Source organism: Acomys minous (assembly GCF_964271855.1).
Source record: "Acomys minous genome assembly, chromosome: 11".
NCBI classification, from domain to species: Eukaryota; Metazoa; Chordata; class Mammalia; order Rodentia; family Muridae; genus Acomys; species Acomys minous.
In genome coordinates, this window is record NC_140492.1 from 53,868,656 (window position 1) to 53,895,191 (window position 26,536).

The 26,536-nt window shown below is 46.7% G+C and overlaps 2 protein-coding genes across 8 annotated transcripts in view; one reads left to right on the forward strand and one right to left on the reverse strand.

Moving 5' to 3' along the window:
* The window catches only part of NR1I2 (nuclear receptor subfamily 1 group I member 2), a 45,159-nt gene extending 19,407 nt beyond the window's left edge, over positions 1–25,752 (forward strand). For both annotated transcript variants that reach the window (XM_084800611.1, XM_084800612.1), the window contains exons 2-9: positions 4,177–4,392; positions 12,751–12,884; positions 13,173–13,360; positions 14,104–14,378; positions 15,674–15,816; positions 15,951–16,067; positions 16,309–16,414; positions 17,620–25,752. In XM_084800611.1, coding sequence (XP_084656737.1) covers positions 4,205–4,392; positions 12,751–12,884; positions 13,173–13,360; positions 14,104–14,378; positions 15,674–15,816; positions 15,951–16,067; positions 16,309–16,414; positions 17,620–17,764 — 1,296 coding nt within the window. In that variant the 5' untranslated portion in view covers positions 4,177–4,204 and the 3' untranslated portion in view covers positions 17,765–25,752. The remainder of the gene's footprint in view (positions 1–4,176; positions 4,393–12,750; positions 12,885–13,172; positions 13,361–14,103; positions 14,379–15,673; positions 15,817–15,950; positions 16,068–16,308; positions 16,415–17,619) is intronic.
* Positions 18,993–26,536, reverse strand: part of GSK3B (glycogen synthase kinase 3 beta) — a 144,436-nt gene continuing 136,892 nt past the window's right edge. For 5 of the 6 annotated variants that reach the window (XR_014782878.1, XM_084800609.1, XM_084800607.1 and 2 more), the window contains one exon: positions 20,608–26,103. Coding sequence is in view for 5 of the 6 variants with exons in the window: in XM_084800609.1 (XP_084656735.1) it covers positions 26,036–26,103 (68 nt within the window). In the remaining variant the exon portion in view is untranslated. Of the gene's footprint in view, positions 19,132–20,607; positions 26,104–26,536 lie in introns of those variants that run through there. The other variant, XM_084800610.1, reaches the window with a different exon arrangement.

The window sequence follows — 26,536 nt, forward strand, 5'->3', positions numbered from 1 at the left end:
CTCCTGCCTTTGCCTCTTACTCCCTGCCCTCTGTCTCTCTGGGGCAAATAATTCTCCTTTGTGCCGAGAGCTTGGTCTCGGGGTATCCTGAGCTGATACTAGCCCCTTCAGCCTGTGAAAAGAGGACCCCCACAGGCGAGTGTGGAGGTGGAATCTACCTGTACTAGCACACAGCCCTCCCCTCTCATGTGTGAGAATATAAATTGTCCCACCCCATCCCTGACTATACAACCAAATCTGGGGGACCAGAGTGGAGGAAATGGCCTATTTTTGAAAGTAGGACCAATGTCTATAGATAGCTTTTATTGTATGGGGCGTAAGGGTATGTCATATAGGTGCATAGCCCTATTTAACCACAGCATTATATTATATAATTCCTAGTACTATTTAAGATTTCTTTTTTTATTAGTAATGAATAATGTTCAGTGATAATTTTTTATTCTACTGGCAAAATTTGCCCATCTCTAGGTTGAAAACAATAAATGTGTATTTATACATACATAGGTAGAGCAAAACTCAGAAATCAGGCACTCCCCTACAGCCACTCCTAAGATGAATCTGTTTCAATGTTTCTTTGTTTCTTTCTTTCTTGGGTTTTGTTTGTTTGTTTGTTTTTAGAGACAGGGTTTCTCTGTGTAGCCCCTGTTGTTCTGAACCTCATTCTGTAGACCAGGGTAGCCTCAAACTCAGAGATCCTCCTGCCTCTGCCTCCTGAGTGCTAGGATTAAAGGTGTGTGCCTCCACCTCCAGAATAAAATTAATTCTCACATTTTAAGTTTTCCTAGCAAAACAAAAAACAAAAAACTAGAAACTCTCTGGGCATTTAAGAGAAACAATCTAAAGCCAGGTGTGGTGGCACTGGCACACACCTTTAATCCCAGCACTCAGGAGGTAGAGACGGGTGGATCTCTGTGAGTTCGAGGCCAGTCTGGGCTACAGAGTGAGTTCCAGGACTACACAAAGAAATCCTGTCTTTAAAAAAAAAAATCTAGCTTATTTAACCATCCTCTAAGTACATGATATTAGCTCTCTCTTCTGTAAATCCTGGACCAAGATTTTTTCCCCCTCAGAATTAACATTTGAAAGCAGCAAACTGAAACCACCACATATCCTACCTATAAGGTCAAAATTAACATTTCAATTATTTTAGTTATGACTGAGATAAAGTGCGGTGTAGCCAGCTTTTCTTCAGTTTCAAGTAAATGTTACAGTCTACAGAAAATGTTAGAGACAAAACACTCCTGATAATTCCTACATGCTAATTAGTCCAAACACACACACACACACACACACACACACACACACACACACACACACACACACAGTGCTTGGTCAGTAAATTAAAATTTTTAACACATTTTTTTTCATTCTTTGAGAATTTAATACATATAAACAAAGTCTTTTTCACTGTCTTTCCCTTCCCTTTCCCCTCAGTCCCTCTCAAACTCCCTCACCTTATACTGTCCCCCTTTCAATGACATGTCTTCTTTTTAATTTTTAAATAACCCATTGAGTCCAATTAGTGCTACTGTTACTAGACTTGAGGGCCATAACCTGTGCCCTATGTCAGGCCCAGGCACCCCAAAAATGGAAAGCAGAAAAGGATTTGTTCACTGTGGTCATATCAGGAAGAGAAACAAAAACCCAGTGAATTCCTCAAGCCCATCTTTTCGGCCCTGAAGTGAGATCAGAGTTTAAACAGAGGACGAAGGCTGTGCAGATCTGCGCTGTGGCCCACCAGTGGCCCACCATCATCTGCGTTTCAGTATCAGCCCATAACGTGGTCTGACACGCCGTCAGACCCGTGTAAAATCTCTTTCAGGAGACAAGCCAGCCCTCCTGGTCATCTTTGTTGCTGTACCCCACCCACCCAAGCTGCAGTTTTTCTTTCTCCCAGCATGAGATTCTTGGGAAAGTCTCATTTTGGGAGGGGGGGGGGTCCATTGTTACAGTAGTCTGACAGATTGAGAAACACTAGTAGCTCTTTAGAACACTTCATTTCTGCCAAGCCCTTTACACTGCCAGTACGCGTGCACATAAGTGTGGGGGTGTCCACACCCTATGCTGTGGACTTTGGCTGGACCACCGCAGGCCACACCCCTGAATAAAACTATTTCTCCTTCAGCAGCCATCAACTATCAGTAGCTCCTCAATCATCATCATCATCATCATCGTCATCATCATCATCATCGTCATCAGTTTGCTACTCAGCTATCTTCAGGAACTCTAGAATAATGCTTGTTCCACACTATTTCAAACACAAAATGATATAAAAATGATTATACCAATATAACAATGTACTTTTAAATAAACCAGTCAGATAAATTCTCCTCAGGGGGACCAGAGACAGTACAAAGTTATCTTCCAACTCACCGTGCTGTGGCAGGGAGGGAGAATTTCTTAGCTCCTAATGAGCTTACCACAGGAAGCCTGGGTGCCAGACAGTTAAGTCACCCAAGCCACCTTAAACCAGTGGCTTCCTGTTGTCTCATGTCTTAAAAGAATAAAGGAACTTGGATAGTAGTGAGAAGAGCAAGAGTAATTTATTAAGAAAAAATGAGATAGAACTCTTGAGACAGGAAGGGTTCCCAAGGGTGCAGCATATTGCTCACCTGCCCAGTGGTCTTTTAAGAGTCTTATGATGGGGCTGGAGAGATGGCTCAGTGGTTAAGAGCAGTGTCTGCTCTTCCAGAGGGCCACATGGTGGCTCACAACCATCTATAAAGTGATCTGATGCCCTCTTCTGGTATTCAGGTGTACATGCAGGTAGAACACTCATATAATTAAAAAGAAAGAAATCTTTTTTTTTTTTTAAGAGAGTCTTCGTAATGCAACTTTTTGGGGGCGAGGGACAGGAGTGGGGTTCTGAGACAGGATTTCTCTGTGTAGTAGCCCTGGCTGTCATGGGCTCTTTGTAGACCAGGCTGGCCTTGAAGGCACAGATATCCACCTGCCTCTGCCTCCTCTGCTGGGATTAAGGGCCACCATGACTGACACGATTGGTGAATTTTTGAGTCCACTATGGGCAGAGGCAGGAAGTGGCCCACACTCTCCTTTGCAGGCACTCGTGGCTATCTGGAGATGGCATTGTGCTCTGCTTACCCAGGCAGGGGAGCAGTCCCTCCTCATCCACTTGCTCTCCCAGATCTTTTTTTTTTTTCAGACAATCCATTGAGTCACTTTCTGTGTGACTAGCTCACAATTTACCACAGGCCCCGCCCTTACTTCCTACGGAGAGCTACCATCCATCTCAAGCACAGATATACTCAACACCTGGTTTCTCTGTGCCCTGAGTTGGTTGACAGAACCCCAGTGGCTCAAAAGAAACCCCGGAAGGCCAACACACTTAACCTTCCCTGTCATATGGCAGATGCCTAACTAGTTTAAAAAAAAATCCAAATAGACAAAATTTTCCATACAAATGCTGTAATGGTGCATGCGGCTCTTTAAACACCAAACAGCTCAAGAACCACCAGGACAAATGGAGTGCAAAACCCAACGTACCGATCACAGGGAATTTATCAAGGATTAATACTTCTTGAGAGTTGAAATCAGAGTCCAGCCATTTATTTCCCTGTCTTTAAAAGTGAGGCAGCTGATACTTGCTGGAGTGGGAAAATGTAAAAAAGAAACAGAAGGTCCCAGGAATTAGATGGTTCTTGCACTGTAATTCTGACTCTACTTTCATTGTCTGTCAGTTGAAAACCTTATTGAGGGAGGGTGGGGGGGCGGGTGTAGCCTTTTTGTCTGTCTGTGGAATCCTGCGCTACTCTACACCTAAAAGGCCAGCATCTTCCCAAGATCTCCCCAGCCTCAGAAATAACATTGGATTTTGTCTTTCCCGTGAGTTGTTCCCCTTTCCAGCCTTTGATCAACACATAACCAGCTCGATCTGTTCAGTGTCTCCATAGTCCAATCCAGACAGCCTTTTCTCTTTCCTTCCTCTCTTTCCCATAGTCTGGTTTAAGTGTTCTGCCTAGGTCCCCTACTGTGCATAAAAAGGTAGTGCTTACATCTTTCTTAACAATTCAAATAGTCACCCGCACTTTTCCTGTGAGACGCTAGTTCTCATGAGGGTCCCGCCCCAAACCCAAATGTGAGTCTTGCTCAAAAGGAAGAGTGTTCCCAGAGTCTCCCTGGACAGACCTTTCATTCCCTGTGTCTTTTCGCTTCTAGTCCAAAACACACAGATGCAACCCTGGGGATGAGACCTGGAGACAGCCTGAGCCATGTTGGCCTTGTTCAGAGTGAAGAAGCAGATTCTGTCTCCGACAAGCCCATCAATGGAGATGAGGAAGATGGAGGGCTTCAAATCTGCCGCGTATGCGGGGACAAGGCCAATGGCTACCACTTCAATGTCATGACGTGTGAAGGATGCAAGGGCTTCTTCAGGTACGAACACCCACCAATCTTCACACACTTGCCAGCGTTGGCACGCTAGGTGACCCCTAACTTGGGTTTTCACATTAACTTGCTGGGCAATGTCGCAAGGCCTCGGGTTGATCTGATGTCTGGGGTCATCGTGTGGGCTAATGGCCCGCCCAAAGCCCACCCTCCTAGATACTCCAAGAGAGCCATACATACGTCAGAAGACTCTTCCTCATCAAGCCTTCCTTCATCTACTACCCAGGAAAGGCTCATTTCCATCAAGATAACACTTTGTTCCTCTGTGTGTTCTTGGGCAAAATAAAAGGTCAGTAAAAAAAAGAAAAGTAGAAATAAATAAAACAAAAAATTGTAAAAGGCAAGTGTTCAAATTACTCTTGCCAGGGTAGTTGCTAAGGAAAGGATGACATAAATAAAAACTAAGATACTTTCATCTAGAAACAGATTTTTTTTTTAAAGACCAAAAATATTGAAAGCAAAAACATCCTCATTAGAAATAGAAAAACAATCCTACTTCACAGCACATTACGTCTGGACAAAAGGCTCGCCATCATCACAGGTACAGAGAGGCCAGTGGCAGTCCCGCAGAGCCACCTTCAGCACTGGGGCTCAGCTCCAAGGTGGGAGGGAAGGTAGGCAGCAGTGTGTGAGGAGCCGCAGCTCACCTTCAGGAGTGGAGGAGCTTTGCAGTTCTCACCTCAAGGCCACCCTTGGGGCATTCGTATATTCCCAAGGCAGCTGCTGTTGTATCACTTTTTCCAGGGAGGCATCCAACAAACATCTGTTCGCTACAGTCAGGCCACCAGGAAATGATCCTACAGTTAGGCCATCAGCAATACACCAGGAAATGATCCTACCCAGGTTTATCTTGGTGAACCTTATATTATTTCTGAGTCCGTGGGCGACTTGGGCAGTTGTACCCCTGAGAAGCACCCCTCAGGCAATAGTAACGATGCATATAAGCCGCACTGTTGCTATTTCTCTGCCTTTGAGAGTACCTTATGAGGCTCACAACTTCCACCTTTGTCAGGAGCCCGCCTTCTCTATCCAGGTGCGGATGTTACAATCTTGAGGAACCAGTTACGTCACACTTTACCCCTCCCTTCAGCTCTTAGATTCTTTCCCACCCCTCCTCTGCAAAGTCCTCTGAGCCTTGGAAATGGATAATACCTACGTCTGGCAACTCTTCCATTGGCAGATAAGCACTGGGTCAGGAGGCAATAGCAACAGTTATTGGTACTTTGGCTGGCTCTGAACTTCTGAAGTAACTTGCCACTCACTGCAATGGGCTTTAACAGCTGTGGTTGACAGCAGTGATCCGTGGGCACGGACATGCTTAGGCAGTACCCCGCTTTGCTTCTGTGGCTGTGATAGAACACCACGGCCAAAAGCAACCCGAGTGGGGCAAGGGTTATTTGGCTTCCGCGTCTAGATCACAGTTCACTGTGAAGGGACGTCAGGGCAGGGATGTGAAGGTGTGAAGTAAGAATGAAGCGTAGGCTATGGAGGACTACGGCTTGCTGGCTTGTTTCCCCCAGTTTACCCAGAACCACTTGTTTAGGGGTGGCACTGCCTGCCATGGGCTGGGCCCTTCCAGATTAACCATTAAATAAGAGAATGCTCCACAGACTTGCCTATGGGCCAATATGATAGAAACATTTTCTCAGTTAAGGGTCTCTTGTCCTAGATAACTCTAGATCACGTTAAACCGACAAAGCAAAAATCACAAAGACAACTAACCAGTGCAAGAATAAAATTGTCAAGCATGTCACACTTGTTTAACAAAACAATAGCAGCCACCCCCAAATGGAACTTATATCTTTTCTCCCATGAGATTTTCTTTTTTTGCCCTGGATTAGAGTACCAAACATGGATTCCCTCTTATGGAGGTGGCCCCAAATCCAATAGAAAAGTGATTGGTTGTATCCATAACAGTTGGGCCACTACTGCACTAGTAGGCCTAGCTTGCCTTCCATGCTCGTAGTGTAGCACACAGGGGCGTCTTCAGTGAGGAGGACTACCAGCAACAGCAGCTCTCCTCCAGTAGCCTACATAAAGCTTTCCAACACTGCAAGCTCAGTCCCAGCCTGATTTCCCCACATCTATAACTAAAGCATGAAGTGTATTCCAATAGAAATTTCCCATATAGTTCTACCATGCAAGACTGCAACAGTCTATGGCATGTGGGGCCTCCCTAGCCAAGCAAGCATAAGGAGGTAACCTCTGGCACTGAGATTTTCATTCAGTGGTTGTTCGGCCCCTGGGAATACCCTTTTAAGTGCACACACACACACACACACACACACACACACACACACACACACACGCAGGCAGGCATAAGTCCCAGTGAATCTGGTTGCCTTTAGTCCAGTTCTTTATATAATTTCTTATGAAATAAATACCCCTGTCAATTCCTTGGGAAAGCCAACACATACCAAACACAGAACTTTATGAACGACCCCAGAGAGCGGCTTCACCCATTTTTTTATTTGCATGCAGAGTCTTGGAAGAGGCCTGTGGCTGTTGTCCACACAGGTGAGAGCATATTTAATAAGCATAGGCCTTGTACAGTCTATCTGCCAACCGCAGATGAGGTAGGTTGAATTACATATTTGCACCTTCATAGCATCCATCTGTTGGGGCTGCAATTGGGAACAAGTCCTACATGTTTGGGCAACGATGCAGAAAATCAGAACATCTCATGAGAATACAGTGACCTTATCTATTTCTCAAACTTTGCTAGCTCGGGCTGGACTGTATATGAATCTAATGAGGAGTCTCTCCTGGGACCAGAGGCAGACGGCCTGTGTTTAGTTTAGGCAATCTGCTTCCTGCTTTGTGAGAGGATTCAATCGGCTGTGGGTAGGCTAGTGGAAAACTATGAGGGGCTTGCCTCTGGTTGAATGCTATTAAACATTTGCTTCCACATCTGTTTGCCCTCACTGTGGCCAAACCAACAACTCTGAGGCCTCCGTTTCCCAGCGAGCCATCTGTAAAGTCAGGTCTCAGCACACAGCAGAGATTGTTCCCGGCCTAGTCTCAAGAGTTACTGTTAACCATGTTGCTCCTAACCCAGTCACTGGCTACTCTTGCCTTCTCTCACCAGCCACAGGGTGTCAGTATTTATTTATACTGCGGCAGCCACCCACTCCTGTTTGTTTTTCCTGCTTGTGAAGCCACCTGTGTATTGGGCATTTACACAAGCAGGTGTCGTCCCCTCCAGCACTTTATGTGGCTTGGACGTTGGTTTAGTCTGTGGCTCAAAACAACAACAACAACAACAACACTAGTCCCACTGCAGACGCCACAGCATGGGTGACAGAGGAGACACCACATCATACTGCTGTAAATACGCATGCCACCTTTGTCGAGTGTGATTCTGGGCCATCCAAAAGGCCTTCGGTCCAAAACCTGATTGTATGCGATGCTGTCACTGTTGCCCCAGCAGAAGTGGTGATGGATCCTGGTCTTATGCGCCATACACAGCTAGCAATTGCTGTTCTAGTGCAGTCCAATGAGATTCTGACCCTGTCTATTGTGGGATTAGTACCACATTGCCACTGCTTTTGGGGGTGTTTTTGTCATGCCCGCCATCCCTCCAAGTTGCTGGCGACTTCTAACACACACACACAGGAGTCCTGACGTTTTGTGAGACACCACCATGTAGGAGCCTGTCCTACAAGAGTCTTGCTTACCCTGCTCAAAAAGGCTCTTTCTGAACCAATGCACATGGCACGTCTCTCTTATCAAGTTATACAAAGGATGGGAAACTTGGTTAGCACAGAGTCCAAGCCTTCACCAAGACCCCAGGAGCCCCAAGAACACCCGTACCCATTTTTACAGTTACGGGCATAGGTTGTTGTGGAATTTTTCTCAATAATACCATCATCACAGACATCTTACCCGGCCATATGTTCCTAAGAATTTTGTGCCTTGTACTAATTGATTTCCTAGCCTCATTAAAACAAAACAAACTTGTGTACCTTTCAGATGCTTCTCTAACTCTTTAACTTCCTCATCAGAGACTAGCACTATATCATCTGTGTAATGGAACCTATACAGATAGTGTACACAAGCAAGGGCCACCGTTCCACGACAGTGAGGCCGTGGAGGAAATCTTGGAGGGGTGTTTTAAAAGCCCACTGACTTCGTGGGAATGCAAATGGATCTTGGGATGCAGCAGCTAAAAGGATAGGGAAGAAAGTGCTAGCAAGGCATAATGGGTCCCGAATAATGACACGGAGACATTTTATTTATATATGAAATCTTATAACTTAACTAACCTGCTCATATTAATCTGCCATGTGGCTCGTTAGCCGCTCCTCAGTCTGGTGGCACCTCTTCCTTTCTTTTTCTTTCTTTCTTTCTTTCTTTCTTTCTTTCTTTCTTTCTTTCTTTCTGTTTTTTGTTTGTTTGTTCATTTGTTTTTGTTTTTTGTTTTGTTTTATTTTGTTTTTGAGACAGGCAGGGTTTCCCTGTGTAGCTCTGGCTGTCCTGGACTCACTTTCTAGACCATGTTGGCCTCAAACTCACAGCGATACAACTGCCTTTGCCTTTGAGTGCTGGGATTAAAGGTGTGCACCACCACACCCAGCTTAGGCATTGTTTCTTCCTCCGCCTCTGACTAACAAATCCCTTAGATCCTTTCCCAGCATTCCTATCTCTGCCCGGAAGTCCCCCTTATCCTCTCCTGCCTCAGCTATTGGCTATTCAGCTCTTTATTAGACCAGTCAGAAGGTGCCTCAGGCAAACAAGGAAGGACAGAGACACATTTTCTCACAACGTTCAAAGATGATCCCAACAGCAAGCTCCAGAGAGGACCCCATCGCTTGTATCAGCTGTTCTGTCAAAAAGAGCAGTCTTGGGTGGATGCCGGGGGAGGAGCATGGCTTTTTAGCTCTTCATAATCCAATCATTCTCCACCAATCAGCTGGCTTCTTCACAATCTATGCTGGGCTGATGAAAAGGTATTGGTCAGGAATAATAATATCCGCCTTTTCCACTTCCTTGATGGAATCAATACTGTTATATACCCACAGCCCTCTGGGAGGTGACTTTATAGGTTCCCGTCTTGCTCAACCAGGGGAGACATGCATACAGTAAACTCTCCAGGGCGGAGGGAAGACAATGACCCAGCCCTAGGACCAGCTTAGTCCTCTTTGCCCACACCTCCACACCTCTGTATCCACCCACTGCTGCACACTGTCCCAGTGCTTTGGGGTGTTACCATGAAATAATATTTACTCCACTGTAGATTCCAATAAAACCCAATACTTTACACACTTCCTCCCTTTGCAGTAGGGTGCTCTGGGCCATCATCATTTTTGCAGAGTGTCCCCACACTTGAGCGGCAGACCCCATTTACCAAGGGGATTTGTCACCCTGTGCTATGTAAAGGAAAAATGGCCACCCTGGGGTGCTCCCCCAAGAATGCTTTTCCCTCAGGTGGTTCAGCCTGAGTTGCATGTCTTATCACCCTCTTCAGGGCCATGCAACTGCTGCTCCCTCACACACATTTGGTTCTGTTGGTCTTTGATCAAGCACCGATGTCTCATGCCTTTTCCCGGGGAGCCATGAACAAACTATGTACCTCAGGAAGGGCAATAATGATGAATCAAAGACATGGTTCCACATAAGTCTAGTTTGATGAGTGAGTGAGTTTCTTGGAGCCACTTGGCTTATCGGTTAACTATGAAAGCACGGATGGGTTGGGCAGATGCATCATTGAAAACTCCTACTAGAGCACGGGAAAGCAACATCAATGACATTTCTCCACACAGTTTGCAGTTAGCCCCCACCAAAGAGTCTCCTCTTTCCCAGCAATTGCTTACTGCTTACATAACTCTGGGGCGAGAGCTCTCTGGAGTCCTCAGTCTTGTGAGCTTAGTGAGTCTTCTGAGCCCCCTTCTCCCCCTAGGGCGGAATGTTCCAGACTAATTTGGCAGGTTTCCCAGCCCCCCTCCCTTCCAGGGGTTTTGTTAGTGAGCAGTCTTTTGAGTGAAAATGAATGTTCAAGGGGCCTGGAGATGTGGCTCAGAAGTTAAGAGCACTGGATGCTCTTCCAGAGGTCCTGAGTTCAACTCTTGGCAACCACATGGTGGCTCACAATCATCTATAATGAGACCCAGTGCCCTCTTCTGGCATGCAGGTGTACGTGCAGGCAGAACATTGCATACATAATAAATAAATCTTTTAAAAGTGAAAGAAAAGAAAAGAAAAGAAAAATGAATGTTCAGGCCAAGGCTCCATCTGCAACCCCAAAGATGTGTTCTTGTCATCATATGGGAGGTGCTTAGCTGTTTGTCCCTTACAGGAGGACTTACAGTCCTTGATCATTTCGATGGGACAGTGCAGCAAGCTATGTGTTATGACCGGGTCAGTGTTCTCAGATCCTGGGCTTTTGGGATAATGTGGTCATGGGGTCACACGGGGCTAACTCTACCCAGATAGGTCTAAAGGCACCATGATCTAGGGAGACACAAACATTGACTGCATGGGCTACAGCGAGGTGACACACATCAGCAGTGCCAGACCACATCCAGTCACAGGTCACAGCACACTTGCATCAACTAATAGGACCATAAACGAGTGGTGTGACTAATTAAAATGAGAGACCTGAAGTCTCCAGAGTTGATGAGCCTGTGTTTTTTTCTCTTCTGCTAGCCCAAGAACTCTAGTTTCAGTCTGGCTCCACTTGGAAGAGCATAGTGTCAGGAAACCAGATAGCAAAGAGGATGTTTATCCAAGGGTAGGAGGGGACCTGTCCCAGAGATCACTGTCACATCATGTAGGCTCCCGCTGGCTTCAGCCTACTCCTGAATCAGTCACTAGTAAAGGGAACCAGCTAAATCGTTGGGCTGAGCATGTACCACAAACGAATGCATGAAGCAGTGTTCTTCAAGCCAGAGAGTACATCCAAGCAGCTGCTATATGTACTGCCCCAGGATGTGGGACTCCTCCCCATTTGGGTGCCATCCTGGGATGCCTAGGGGGAAGTGAGGCATCAGTGGTCGGGAAATTGGCTTCTTATCAAGCAAACCCAGACCCAAAGTTTGTCACTTACCTAGAGGACAGGTGACAATCATTCATTCTCCTTCACTGTGCCAGGAGGTGACAGGTGAATTTCATGGGGGTTGCCATTGAAAAGCGAGTCTTTAAAACCATTATAAAACTTGCAGGCCAGCATAAGTTCTGATGAAACCAGTCCCCCTTAGCAATTCTGGGGGGTGGGGGGAGTAACATCGCAGGCCTCTTATCTAGGTCTGCAGAGAGGAGAGTGGGACACACCCAGGGAAACACTCCCAGGTTGATGGATGGTTCTGGGCCTCCCAGCATCCCTCTGTTCTGTTCCCACCATTCCAAGTCACCTTCTGTCACTTCCCACACTGTTGGACAGAACAGAGGCCAGAGTCAAGGCATCAGTTGGGTCATCCAGATGTGGAAATGAAAGGAAACCAAGTTAGGGCAGCGATGGCAATCTTTGGTGGGAAATTCACGATGGCTCAGCTGTAAAGAGAGACTGGTTTGCCAGAGACTTCCAGCATCACTTACCGCCCGCCTGCAGCTGCCTCTCTGGAAAGGCCTGTTAGCCGTTCAGCACTGGTGACAAAAAGCACCTTCCCCTCACACACACACACGCACACACACACACACCCACACACCCACACACACCCACACACACACACACACACACACACACACACACACACACTATCCTATAGAACTCGAAACCTCACCACCCCAGGCCAATCAGAACCCACCAAAAGGGGTGCTAGAGAAGAAAGGGGGCTCCCTCTTTCAAGGAGAAATCCAGTTAGAAGCCTAATCTCTATGAATACCACACTAGTAACAAGGGTGTAAGGGAGGTTGCGGGGATGCTTACAGAAAGGCCTGGAGTCTGCAGTTGTCTTAGGAAGAGACTCTGGACTATAGATGCCCATGAAAAGCAAAGTCTCAGCTGGGCCTGGTGGCGCACATTTTTAATCCCAGCACTTGAGAGGCAGAGGCTGGTGGATCGCTGTGAGTTCGAGGCCAGCCTGGTCTACATAGTGAGTTCAGGACAGCCAAGGCTACACAGAGAAACTCTCTCTCTCTAAAAAAAAAAAAAAAGAAAGAAAGAAAGAAAGAAAGAAAGGAAAAAGAAAAAGAAAAAGAAAAAAAAGAAAAGAAAAGAAAAAAGAAGGCAAAGTAGAAGCACAGCAGAAGTCTCTTCCTTTTCTGACTCCTGGTCTTTAGTGTAGTGTACAAACTTATACCTGTCCCATAAGACAGGTGCCCTACCTGTTGCCGACAGGGCCTGGAGAGACAAGGTGTGTGGCTTTGTAGTGCCTGGCCCAGGATCTGATGTTCTTTCTTGTCCTACAGAAGGGCCATGAAACGTAATGTCCGGCTGAGGTGCCCCTTCCGCAAGGGGACCTGTGAGATCACCCGGAAGACACGGCGGCAGTGCCAGGCCTGCCGTTTGCGCAAGTGCCTGGAGAGCGGCATGAAGAAAGAGAGTGAGTGGCCGCGCGGCAGGTGGCCGTGTACTGGGGCGGGTGCCTGAGGCCACATGCACGTGTGAACCTGTGGCCCTTTGGCGATATACAGGGCACCAGTTCTCAGCTCCTGGAAGTGCGGGAGATGCCGTTCTGAGCTGCGCCCTCTCTTTCTTCTCAACTGTCCACAGTCCCTACATGATTTCCTTTGTTCCCATTCATAACTGTAGCCCTGGTGGTGTTCGGAGGTCGGGGGCGGGGATGACCCTGCTGGGGCACAAGCGCTGAGTCTGCTTTGTTAACGCACAGTGATCATGTCTGATGCTGCTGTGGAGCAGAGGCGGGCCTTGATCAAGAGGAAGAAGAAAGAAAAGACCGAGGTGCCCGCGCCTGGGGGGCAGGGGCTGACTGAAGAACAGCAGGCGCTGATCCAGGAGTTGATGGAGGCTCAGATGAAAACCTTCGACACCACTTTCTCCCACTTCAAGGATTTCCGGGTAGGGGGCTTAGAGCTTCGCGGCCAGGTACGTGGCTATGCCCATAGCCACGCTCAAAGCCCAAGCCACATTCCCAGGGTCTCTCACCCTGCGGTCTTAGGGTCTGAGGCATCAGGATTCCCTGAGAACTTGGCAAGAAATGGAAACTCTCAAGTATCCTGCTCCCGACCCCACACTCTGGGGTGGGAAAACTTTTGGTGATTCCCAGCCGACTAGGGCTAGAGACTCTGCCTGGAGTAGATAGGAAGTGGATTAAGTTTAAGTAGAGGCAGACGTGCTGCCCACACTGAGATCTGAGGACCAGAAAGGGGTATGGACTTCCTGTTGGCTACCTCTGTCTTTGCTCCCAGTGTCACTCCCCCTCAACTCCCCCAAGAATGGTCCCAATTAACTCTGGGGACTAGACTAGCAAAGAAGAAGGGTCTAACCATCAGTGTGTGGGTTTTCACCTACAGCTTCCAAACCCTTCTGTCTCCTGGGCCCAATAGAGAGATGTGCTTAGGATACACTAGGCAAGGAGGCCACCCTCACCCTTTGCACTGACCAGGCAAGGATATGACAATTCACAGAGCATCACCTTGTGGGGAGACAGCCCAAGAAACATGGTCTACGTGTCAATGGGCACAACACAAGTGTGCACGCCTGTGATCGTGACCGAAGCTGGTCACCTGGAGCCCTTGTGGGGCCGTGTCTATGACAACACACCGTCTCTCTTCTCTTGACCTCCCCGCTCTCTGTTCCAGCTGCCTGCGGTGTTTAACAGTGGCTGTGAGCTTCCGGACTTCCTGCAGGCCTCACTGTTGCAAGACTCTGCCACGTGGAGTAGAGTCATGAAAGACAGCGTTCCAATGAAGATCTCCATGCAGCTGCGGGGAGAGGACGGCAGCGTGTGGAACTACCAGCCCCCATGCAAAAGCGACGGGAAGGAAATCATACCTCTGCTGCCACATCTAGCCGACGTGTCCACCTACATGTTCAAAGGCGTCATCAACTTCGCCAAGGTCATATCCTACTTCAGGTAGGTCTTGAGGGCGCGGGCAAGGGCGGAGCGAACGGATGTAGAAAGGAAAAAGGAAATGACTCAAGGTTTCAAAGAATCTGCACTAAATCCCCAATGCACTTGGGAGAAACTGCTGCCAAAAGACCCTATGTTGTCTCTGGCCCCCCCCCGGGGATCATCACTCCTGGAGAATGAGCCCCCCACCTCCCCCTATATGGTTCATTGGCTTTGTTGCTGTGGGCAGGTCAGCCTTCCCACATTGGAATGGGAACTGATCCTATCAACCTTGTAGGGCTGATGTGTGAGATGATACAGTATCCGGAGAACACCGGCAGGTGCCGGGCATCAGACCTTCCTCTATCTCCCATAAGGATAGAAACCCTGAGTGGGAAATGTCAGAGTAAAAGTTAAGCTGGAAGGAAAAAAAAAAAAAAAAAAAAGGAAGTCCACAGGGAGAAGAAGAAGAGAACGGATGTGTGGGGTCTCCAGCTGTCTGCCGTCAAGGAGGGTGGATGGTCCTGTAATCGAACAGACCACATCTCCCCAGAGCGGGGCATGCAGGCAACAGCCGTGCCACACGGTGTCAGCAAGGGAACCGGGAAGCTGCTGGTGTGGTGGCATGTAGTCTGCAGTGCTAGGGGTGTTTGAGTCTTCCACCTTGTCTTGCCCTGCGTGGTCAGTGGGGGTTTGGGGGTGGGGTGGGGGTTGGGGTGACTCACACACACAGAACAAGCACACTGTCAGGCAGAGAGCAGATACAGGAGTGGAACACGAGGCTTCCATCACTGGACAGAAACAGTTGGGCACACGTATGCGTTCACTTTAACAACACGTGGTAGCAGGTACTCCAGGGCAAGGTGTGATGTTGCAGGATCCTGCTTTCTGGACACACTCCTGGGAAGGGAAGACCCTACTTGACCCTGAAAATTCATCAGAATTTACTTTAAAGAGTGAATCATTCCAGATAGATGAGCGGGCCAATGTTTATGAGGCCAACAAGGAAAAGCCAAAACGTTCAGTGTCGGTCAGGGCCTGTGTAGGGTCTTGGAAGAGATGGGCCAGGTGGTAGGGGGCCTCGGCACAAAGCAAAGGAACACAGAGAGAGCCCCTGGAGGTGGTAGGAGAGAAGACCAACCCGAGGGCCTGGGTTAGGAGGGAGATTGGAGGTGACCTGGAAGGAACCGCACCCTCATAAGGAGGCCACGCTGTCTTTCCTTTTTCTCCTCCAAATTCTGGAGTATGAGCTGGGGACTGGTGCCAGCCTGTGGATAGTCTACCTAGGAGCTGTCATCACCTCCTGTCCTTGCTGCCAGGGACCTGCCTATTGAGGACCAGATCTCCTTGCTGAAGGGGGCCACTTTTGAGATGTGCATCCTGAGGTTCAACACGATGTTCGACATAGAAACTGGAACCTGGGAGTGCGGTCGGCTGGCGTACTGCTTTGAAGACCCCGATGGTACCCAAGAGATGCCTGGCAGAGGGAGGGAGGGGAGATGGGGCGATGGAGCGAAAGAGCTCGGTGAGGGACGCCTGGGTCCTTGGGTCAGGTTCTTGAGGTTACTGGCTGTTTAACCCTATACTTACCCACAGGCGGCTTCCAGAAACTTCTGTTGGATCCGTTGATGAAATTCCACTGCATGCTGAAGAAGCTGCAGCTGCATAAGGAGGAGTACGTGCTGATGCAAGCCATCTCTCTCTTCTCCCCAGGTGATGGCTTCTTCCCTCAGCTGCTGGGGACCTCCAGTGGTCTGCAGGCGGCCTTCTCTGTCCTTCCCAGGGAAGGCGTCAGGCATCAGCCTTGCTTTCCACTGCGCAGGCAGGCAGGCTGCAGAGTCTGGTATTTCCCTTTGTTTGGTGAGGTGGCTGGCTAGCCATTCCTTTGTCCAGGGCTGGACTGAGCTTTCCTCTGGCTCCGCCTGGCACCACAATGCCTCCTCTTCCCTCTCAGATCGTCCCGGTGTGATACAGCGCAATGTGGTGGACCAGCTGCAGGAGCGATTTGCCCTCACCCTGAAGGCCTACATTGAGTATAGTCGGCCATATCCTGCCCACAGGTGAGGACGAGCTGAGAGAGGCAGATATGAGGGGGCCCTTTTTTGTCCGCTTACTTTTGGCCTGATCTTCAAGCCCCTGCCGTGCCTGCGACAGCTTCTGATGACCAAGGCTCTGGGATTGTTTTGTGATCTTCACTAAGACTTCCTGACTGAGTTGAAGGCTACTTGTCCATACGGGGCTTTGCACATCTCTGTCATCAAGGTGTCAGAAGACCCTGACTCTACTGTCTCTTCTATAGAGCCTTCTAGCAAAGGCCGGTAGCAGCCACAATGATGGTAAAAATAGTGATACCACTCATAATGAAAGTACATCTATAATAGCCACTGTTGGTTGAGAAGTGTCAGCTCTGGGGCCAAGAAGTTTATACATACATACATACATATATATGTGTGTGTATATATATATATATATATATATATATATATATATATATATATATATATATATATATATATATATATATATATATTCACACACACACACACACACTCCCTTGAAGTGGGTACCAACACTACTCTGCAAGGGAGCCAAGGCAATGCCCAGTATTCCACAGAATGAAGAGGCAGCTAGAGGATTGATTGTCAAAGCTCAAACTTGTCACCCACAAAAACCTGCTTGGGAGCTGGCACTGGTAAGACCTCCCATGCCTTCACCAGTCCTCGGGATCCTGTGTCCTAATGTCCAGTCTCATGCCTACAAGGACAAGGACAGCAACAAACGTGATCACAACAAGCCTAAAAGCTCTGAAGAGTACAGCCAGTTTGGGGTATTACAGTGTGGGGCTTGAAGCTCCAATCTTCACTTGGAGCTCTTTTGGTTAGCATCCAGGGATGCTGGGGTGGCTACATATTTATTTGCTTACTTCCTGTGAGGAGGCTTGGGATGCTAGCTCGCTTATACCACGAGGAAACCAAGGTAAGTGTGTGTTCAGATGTTTGATGCAGAGCGAGGGGAAAGGGGGGGGGGGGAGAGAGACAGAGAGACAGAGGCAGAGACAGAGGGTGGAGGAAGGAGGTAGATTACAGCTTTTGCCTTAAGCACCAGCAGGATGTTCTGCCTTCTCATGCACAGGCTGAAGATGTTCCCAACATCCACTCTTGTCTGTCCTGAGCTTCAGCTTGTGCGCTTCCAGAACGAGGGTCAGCCTGGTGGGAGGGGGAGGGGGAGGGGCAGCCTGAAGACTAACTTCTCTGGCTGCCTGCAGGTTCCTGTTCCTTAAGATCATGGCTCTTCTCACTGAGCTGCGCAGCATCAACGCCCAGCAGACCCAGCAACTGCTGCGCATCCAAGACACGCACCCCTTCGCCACCCCCCTCATGCAGGAGTTATTTAGCAGCACAGATGGCTGAGTGCCTGGCCCTGCGTGGAGATGTCATGGGACGGCCAGAACCCAGATACTCTGAATTGCCACTCCTAGGGCTAGACAGATGGGACACACTGATCGCCAAGGACATCCTATGACTGCAGCTGGTTACCACTTCTCAGGAAAAGGACACCGGAGCCCCAAAGTGCAGCCTGTGGAAAGCGCTGCCAATCTAAGGCAATCTCTGTGACTGGGAACAAACCCTCAAATGCCACTAAATCCTGAAGTGTTAGGTGGGAAAGGAGGCACCAGGTCAGGCTATGTAACTGTGCACAGCCGTGGCCCACACATCCCCAACCCCAAGCATCCTCCTGAGCGGCTTGTGTGTTCCAGACTTGAGCTCACTGTTGGGTTCCTTTAGAGCCACTGCTGGATGCCAGACGCTTGTCATGACCGTGTCCTGGACCTACCACTAAGGTTCCCCATGTGGCCAGACACACTGTTAACCACTAACACATGTGACCTGCTGTGGTGGCGGTGGTGGTGCTGGATACAGCACAGACTCAGATGTGGATCCCGATCTCGGAGTTCAAGAAGACAGAGCTAAAATGGCTGTTAATAAGCTTGTAAAAACTTCTTATAACAACCTCTGTAGAGGTGAAGGAAGGGCATGTGGCAGGCAGCCAAGGGATTCTGTGTGGGTTCTGAGCTGCACTGGGGTCCTGTGGGTAAATGGAAGCCATGTGAGGGTTCCCAAATGACAGGTGCCTGTGGCGGAAGGGGTGGGAGCTGTGGCTGTGGGGACCTTATGTGACTGGGCAGGAGGAGGTCTGCACCCCATCTGACCCGGGACTGGCTTGCTCACAAACCTGGAACACTGGGGCAACCTATGACAAAGCTACAGTGACAGACAATAAATGTGCAATAGCGCAATTATCTGTGTGCACAGAACTCCTGTGTATACTCTGATCCTCAAAGCTGAAGTGTGTGGAAGTATCTGCCTCTTTTATAATAGTTTTCAGGACTGTTTGTGCCTTTTTCACAAGTTATACCTTAATTTCATATGAGGTGTTCCATGCGTAAGAACTAAGCAACTATGTTCCCAGGTTTAATGTCAGATCAAGACTTCAATAATAAAGTTTTGGGTAGAGATTTAAGACATTTTTTTTTGAAGTTTATTTTATTTTATTTTTTTGCGTGTTTAAGTACGTGCCCATGTTTGGGTGACTGAGGAGCCAAGAGGGCACTGCACCCCTTCCCCCCCCCCCCCCCCCCCCCGGGAGCTGGAGTTACAGGTGATTGTGAGCCACCTGGCGTGGGTGCTCGGAACTGAACTCTGATCTTCTGGAAAAGCAGCAAGTACTCTTAAACCGCTGAGCCATCTCTCCAGCCCCTATTTTTTGACTTTTTTTTCTGGGGAAGGAAAAAAAAAAGTGAGAATGAGAAAATAAAAATGAAAACAGAGCCAGGCTAGGCTGAGTTCAGAACAGTCTGGGCAAATGGTGAGACCCTGTCTCACAACAAAACAAAGCTCCCCCATGATCCAAATCAAACAAAATCATACACATCTCTTACTATGTATTTCAGTATCGCCCTTTACAAACCAAACAATCAGCTGGTAGAACATAAAACTGAATTAATCACCTAACTTGCTTTTGTGATTATTACATATAAAAATATATACATACTGTAATACAAACTGTAGTAATTGATGTTTAAAGGTAATATTTGGTTGTAATGGAAGCTGAAAGCAACTGAATTTTAACAAACAGTTTCACTCTGCAAAATCTGGAATACTTAGACTTGGTTGTAACTAGAGGTAATTTAGACTCATTTGGAAGTCTAAATTCCACGTAACTATTTTTATAAATGATGCATGCACCTCTCCTTCCTCTGGGAAGTTACCCGCGTGTGCTACTCACGTAGAACCCTGACAGTGGGTTTCCACACACGTGGTTAAGACCAAGCAAGCTGCAACACAGGTTCTACAGCCCACCCCCGCCGACTTTCAAAATGCCCAGGCAGGGCCTCAAACATTCAACGGGTAAGAGCACAGGAACTAGACGGTAAGACTTATTCCAAGAGCGGCTGAGATTCAAGGTTGGCTGCACAGGAGTGCACACGGGATATACACTCTTCTCAGCAACCATAGCTGGGTTTTAAGACTCAGAGAGCCAACTTTCCTGCTTTCCAACACCCTGCTTCCTCTTCCCTCCCGCACTGGAGCTTCTGAACAGAAGCAAGCACTTCTTTCTCGGCATCTTGGAGACGACCACATTCTTTTTTCTGGTCTCCTGCTCAAGAAGAGATGGTCAATTTCCAAATGGCAGGGGAACAGATTGGTGTGAGCCACTATACATCTGGCTCACCCATCGGTGAAGAGCCACTCAGCAGCCACTGTCCACGTGTCTAAAGTCTTGACATGGACTTCAGGAGGGAGGCTCAGGAGTGGCCCTTCCTTTCTGGAAAAAAAAAATATAGACTTAAAAAACCACCCACCTGCAACCCCATCATTACCAGCTCTTCCCAGCTCCAGGCAACCTGCCAGCCTCCAAAGCAGCTGTTGTCCCCAGGTGGCTTTTCTTCCCATAGCCGCAGCTTCAACACCTGAAGGTGCTCAGAAAGTCTTCTATTACTCTGCCCTACAATCCAGCACTACCCTTTGGACTCTCAGAAATAATCTTTCAGGGTGTGAGGGGTAGCTGGCATGTCCTTCAGTCCCACCTCAAATGGCCACCGTAGGGCCTAAACAAGATGGCTGTGAACCACAAGCCACCCCACCACTGGCCCAGGCCCCTTCTGCTGGTGCTGGGATTACAGGTGCGTGGCACCACACTGAATTTCTTCTAAAAATGTTGAATAAGAGACTAAATAAAAGACCACACTTAATCGAATATAAATTTGTCTTTATTGAAGCAGCAGTCACATGACCTTATACCTAACCTTTAGGCCTGACAATGAGCCAGCCCTAAAAAATGGTGTTTCTGTTTGCACTAAGAGACATAACATGTTAACATACATTATCCAGTATTTGAACTGAGCAGACTCAAACACGTGTTGGTTATACGGGTGGTACAGACCCACTGTCCATGGTGTTCATGTTTTACAGAGACTCCCAAAGACCAGTACTAGGAAGATGGAAGTTAAAAGAACATACAGTCACAGTCAGTCATGGACACAGTAACCAAAGACAGCAGCTTACACAGGTTTTTACAGCTGTCCCTTTCGGGGACATTTTCTCTCTTTTCAAAGCAGTGTCTGCAAAGCTTTCTCTACATTAAGTCCAGGGGTTTCCAAGCAGGAAGCTGCACCTCCTGTCTACACCGCAGAGCAAGGTCATTTCAAAGAATGAGAGTCTTGACTTTGATAACACGGGTTCATGTTTCCCCAGTCAGAGGAGTGGGGACGGCAATGTGACTACATGTGGCGATGGCAAAGTAGGCAGGGTGAAGAGAGAGAGGTGGGCACTGAAATAAAGACCACACACTTGTGAATTTTAATTTCATTTCCAGGCTAACCTACTTTTTATTTAATGCAAATTACAGTACCAGTTAACTATTTCCAAACCAAGTCACATAGAACAAAATGTATTTACAAGGGAATGGGGGAAAGGGGAAAAAAAACATTAAGCATACTTTCCACAAAAAAGTTTATATTTAAAATGAAAAAAAAAATTCAGTCACAGAGGCATTCAAGTAGTAATGTTATACAGCGTTTGCTTTTCCTTTATATCAAGACAGATTTGCACAAGTGTTTGCAATAGTTTGTATACAACCCACAGTCCTTTATATATATATATTTATAATAATAATAATAATGTTTTGTTTAGATTTGTTTTTAAGATGGAAGTGGTCACGCTAATTGGTATGTGTACAGGCCCAAGTGATCCATCGGCAACACATTTGTTAATGCAAATTTTTACAGGCAAGCACATTTCCATATACCTATTTGTATCTGCCTGTAGACAGATAAAATAAGAAAAAAACTTAAAACTTAACACAAGGTAGTCTACTTTGTCAAGCTAACCCCTTATGTCCTGGTTGTCATTTTGCTCGTCATGTGGAGACACACAAGGGAGCAACAAACTTGAACAAAATGGCCTAACCCTGTGAGAATGATCCAGACCCCAGGGATAGCTTCCAATGCCTCTCAAAGGAGACCTGGGGCTCTCCTGTGCTTCTGTGCTGTTTCTTATATAAGTGGCTTAAGCTTCTACCAGAAAAAAGCAGATTTCACCATAAAGGATGCTTATTTTTCATACAGGGGAGAAACGTGTTCATCTCTGTGATTATAACAATCAGTAGTGTGAACAGGAACCAGACACAATTTTGATTTAAAACAAAGACAAGATAAAAACAAAAACTCCAACTCTGGGAGATCTGGCATTGGCCAACCTTCCTTTGGAAGATTCCAAAGTTGAAACCCTTGCAAAGGGAAGGGGAAAGGTAATAGCAATGCCAGTGTCTTCACATCCACAGGGAGAGAGAAGAGTCCCCTCAGGGCTCTGCACTGGCGTGGACAAGATGGCCGGGTAGGTATACTTTGCTAAAACACAAACCTAATACCTGGGTCTAAAAAAATTAAGGACTTTAAAAGAAACAAGACAGTATGTTATTAAGAAGGTGCATTCCTCTGCGTGTGCAATGAACACGTGATGTCTCAAAAATAGCAACCTTTGGCTTGGTAGTGGTTTTTTTGTTTTGCTTTCCTTCCTCTATTCAAGACATTCAAAGTAGTTGGTGGCAAAAATGAACATTTTTTTCCTTTTAAAATGGCTCACATTAGGCAGTTAAAAAAGGATTTCAAAAAAATTAAAATGCTATTTCATCCAACAAGATGGCAGGAGGGAGGAGCAGGCTCCAAGCCCATGTGACAGCTCTCAGCTGCGCTTCATGCTGCATAACTGCCAACCGGTCATCAGGGCGCCAAGACCATGGACGCATCAAAACCCAGATGCCACCACGGCAGCGTGATTTATTTTTTAAAAAAGAAAATAAAACCAATCTCTCTCACGCGCGTGTTTGGGAGGGAAGTAGGTACAGAGAGCGTGAGCACAGGAAGCTCCCAGTATCTTCTGTGGGACTCGTGTTAGGGCTTGGAGAAAAGATGAGAAAAATCCAATCTATTTGACTCCCTCCAGCTCTCGGATCCCCAGCACTCCACCAAGTCCCTGAGGGGACCAAGTGTGAAATGAAACCGGTCACTGTTACTCAGGAGGACAAAGACACACCCAGAACCCAAACAAAGGCAAGGCTAGAATGCAAAGAGATTTCAAACGTGCTTTCCTCTCCCCACTCAAACTGTGGAGGGGGCAAAGGTGCCTTTACGTTGTTTCTTCAGAGGGAAGGGGAACTTACAAGGACACATGGATAAAGGAAATCAATTTAAAAACAGAAACAAAACAAAAAACCAAATACATGGAAGCGAAGGCACTCCAAACTATATAGATACACTATACATTGCTAGAGTTATTGTTACAGTAATACAGGCCGGTACCTACTGTACAGAGTTAAAACTATATGGCTTTAAAAAGCTCGTCTACATTTTTGTCTGGTTATTAAACAGAATCACTGCCCTGAACAGTAACTTTTTGCTCATTAATAACAGTTCCTGGGTCCACATATTTACATACAAAACAATAAAACTTAAATTTAAAAACATTGAAAGAAAATATAATATACAAGCTTGAATTTGGTGAGGAGCTTTTTTAATTATTATTATTTACAAAAAGATATTCAGAGACCTGGATCTCACTTGTATAAGAGTTCTGTGATCCTGCCATGATCCTTGAGAAAGAAAAATCGTGCACCTTAGCCCTCACATACTCACACGCAAACACGCAAACACGCAAACACACACACACACACACACACACACACACACACACACACACACACACACACACACACTCGAGAAAAGCACCTGACTTTCCTCTACTCTTCTTTTCCCCCCGTCTGGGGGGTGGGGAGTATTTGCTAAAACAAGCACTGATTCCTATGGACTCTAGCAAGTCTACCAAGTCCGGAGTGCTGTCTGTGTACTAGCTGCTGGGCAGTTAATCTGAAAGCAGGTTCCCTTCTTAGGCCACACCCCTGCTTGTTCGGACTCTTTACAAATTCCTTCCCAAACGGTCTTCCAAGTTACCCCTTCAAGGAACTATGGTGTCAGATACTTCGATTTCAGAATTCTTTCAAACTGTAATTATCTCTCAGAAGCACGTCACAGAAAGTAAGAGCCTGTTTGTTTGATTTGGTTTGACTGAGCATGCTTCCTCTCTCGTGAACTCTGATAGAACCAGAGGTCTGAGAAGCCCCTTTTGTGGCCTGAAGAGCTTAGCCACACAGTGAGTCAAAGCCAGATGGCTCACTGCTGCCTTTCTAGGCACCGGTTCATTTCGGCAGGCAGGACACCTGTCCTGGAGATACACATGCAGTCAAAGAGTTATGACAGGGTGCTCGGGCCTGTATCAGGGCTGCCAAGAGACTCCTTTCCCTAACCACCCGGAGGCCAAGACCCCAACATGACTTAAGGGGAGGTAATGCAGGTAGCGGAAGTTGCTACACACAACAAGGGCTCTGCAGCCCTACTCACCAGCTAACCTCAGATGTGTGGGGAGGAGTGGGAAGGAAGGAAAGAAAGGTGGCCATCACTCACGTTGATCTTTAAATGTGAAAGGTAACTGATTGTGCCGTAAAGATTCAGAGGTCAAGTAATGGCCCGTAAGCACCAAAGTTCATTTTAGAGTATATAAGGCCCACAAAGATACCAGCCTTAAAGTATCAACAAGCTAGTTATGAAGTCTGTTCCTCACTCAAACATAACCCTTCAATCCTCCTTACTTTCCAAGGAATATTGCTTTTTCTTTAAAAAAAAAAAAAGAGACTGATTCTTACGCCATTCATTGATTAACAAAGAAAACAAAAACAAAACTCTTAATGGTAAAGGTGGGGAGACATTCTTTTCATGATTCAGTCAATTTTGATACTGTAGACAAAAAGAAAAGGCAGTATTGAATATATGTATATATAACGTATATATACACACACATTGATATAATCAGCAGACACAGGTGACTTTATTATTTTGATGTGTGGTTTTTAATATTCCTACCATTTAAAATCATAATGGCTTATCTGACATGCATCAATAAATAAATTTTAAAAGCATGATGTTAAAAAAAGCAGAAATTAAATACAGAGTCTAGGTTTGGATTTAAAATTAGAACTATGTGTAAAAATGTGGCAATTCTTGCAAGCTTGGTTTTCAATTAAAATAAGAAAAATAAAGCAGTAGACTGTTATAGTTCACATTATTTAGCTACAATGTCTCTCTCAAGTGTATTTTTCTAAGGGAAATAACTTTAGAAAAATCTGGACAAATTCATTCACAGTGGTGAGATCTGCCCCTGGCCCGCTGCTTGCCTTCCTGTCATCTGCTGTCTGGTGTACCCAGAGATGCTTGCTCATCATCCCCATCTCACCCTAGGGTGCCAGCTCAAAACAACACAAAGATAGGCAGACAGCCTTTGGTCAGGTGAACTAAGATCCGCCCAGGGCTGGAAGCTTCTGTGGTTCTCCTCTGGCAGCCTTCCTAAGCCAGCATCTGCAACGCTTGCACTGGGCAAGAGCAAAAAAACATTAAATAACCAATCACAACCTTCCCTTATAGCCTCAGACTTTAGGGACCCCTCTGCGCTACGGACCTCTTTTTTTTTCTTTTTGGTCTGTCACACCTGCCATCCACATGCCAAAGGCAAGTCTTCAAATACCCGAGGACACATACACATTGTTACAAGTGACATAAGTCCCTGTTGAGTTACACCTGCTAAGCTCCCAACCAATTTCAAGCTGTGCACTGTATCAAAGTCTTACACCAGACTTTTAAAAGAAAACAAGTTCAGAAAAGAAACCAGCACAGAACAGGTTTTCTTCTGCTGTGGTGGGGGCATGAGGCAGGAGTCAGTTTTTAAGGTATACAATAGCAGACGTCTGATTTAAAAAAAAAAAGAAAAGAAAAGAAAAGAAAAGAAAAAGATTGTCTTGGGAGAGACTGTGTGTTCTAGTGCTCTGCTCCTCCCCCTCCCGCCCCTCCCACCTCTTGGATCTCCTGAAAAGTGAGAATACAATGAAACTGGTTTATATTTATAGATATTTTACAAGGTTAAATAAGAACAACAATAATAAAAAATTGAACACTAAAATGAACAGGGTTTTTGTTTTTTCCTCTTTTTAATTTACTTTCCAAACGTGACCAGTGTTGCTGAGTGGCACTCAAGTAACTGCTGGTTTTTCCTGCGCAGCTGGCTACTTGGGGCTGTTCAGGTGGAGTTGGAAGCTGATGCGGAAGCGGCATTATTGGTCTGTCCACGGTCTCCAGCATTAGTATCTGCAAATCCAAAGTCCCGAGAGAGCATGAGCAATGTTATGGCACTGCAAAGAGCACAAGTACAAGCGTCACCTGCACACAGGGCTGTGGCCTTCCAAAGCTGCTGTCTGATGTGCTGGTGCAGGCAGACAGCAGTGGGCCTTCCTCTCTGCTTGGAGCTAAGTGATGGCACTTGTGTGGGGAAGACAGTACATTTAATACATCACAGACCCAGGGAACCGGAGGTCATTTCGGCCAAGGCTTCTGCTATAGCTGGACCAGCAATACTCAGGTTGTGACTAGTGAAGACATAGACTGCAAGAACACACAGGAACTGGACTACTTACAGGTAAGCTGGTCGGCTCATCAACTCCATAAGCACTCTATAAAACTGCATTTCCTTCCTGAACTCTTCATTTTCCGGTCCCTCGAGTAATGTGCCCTTGTATACATC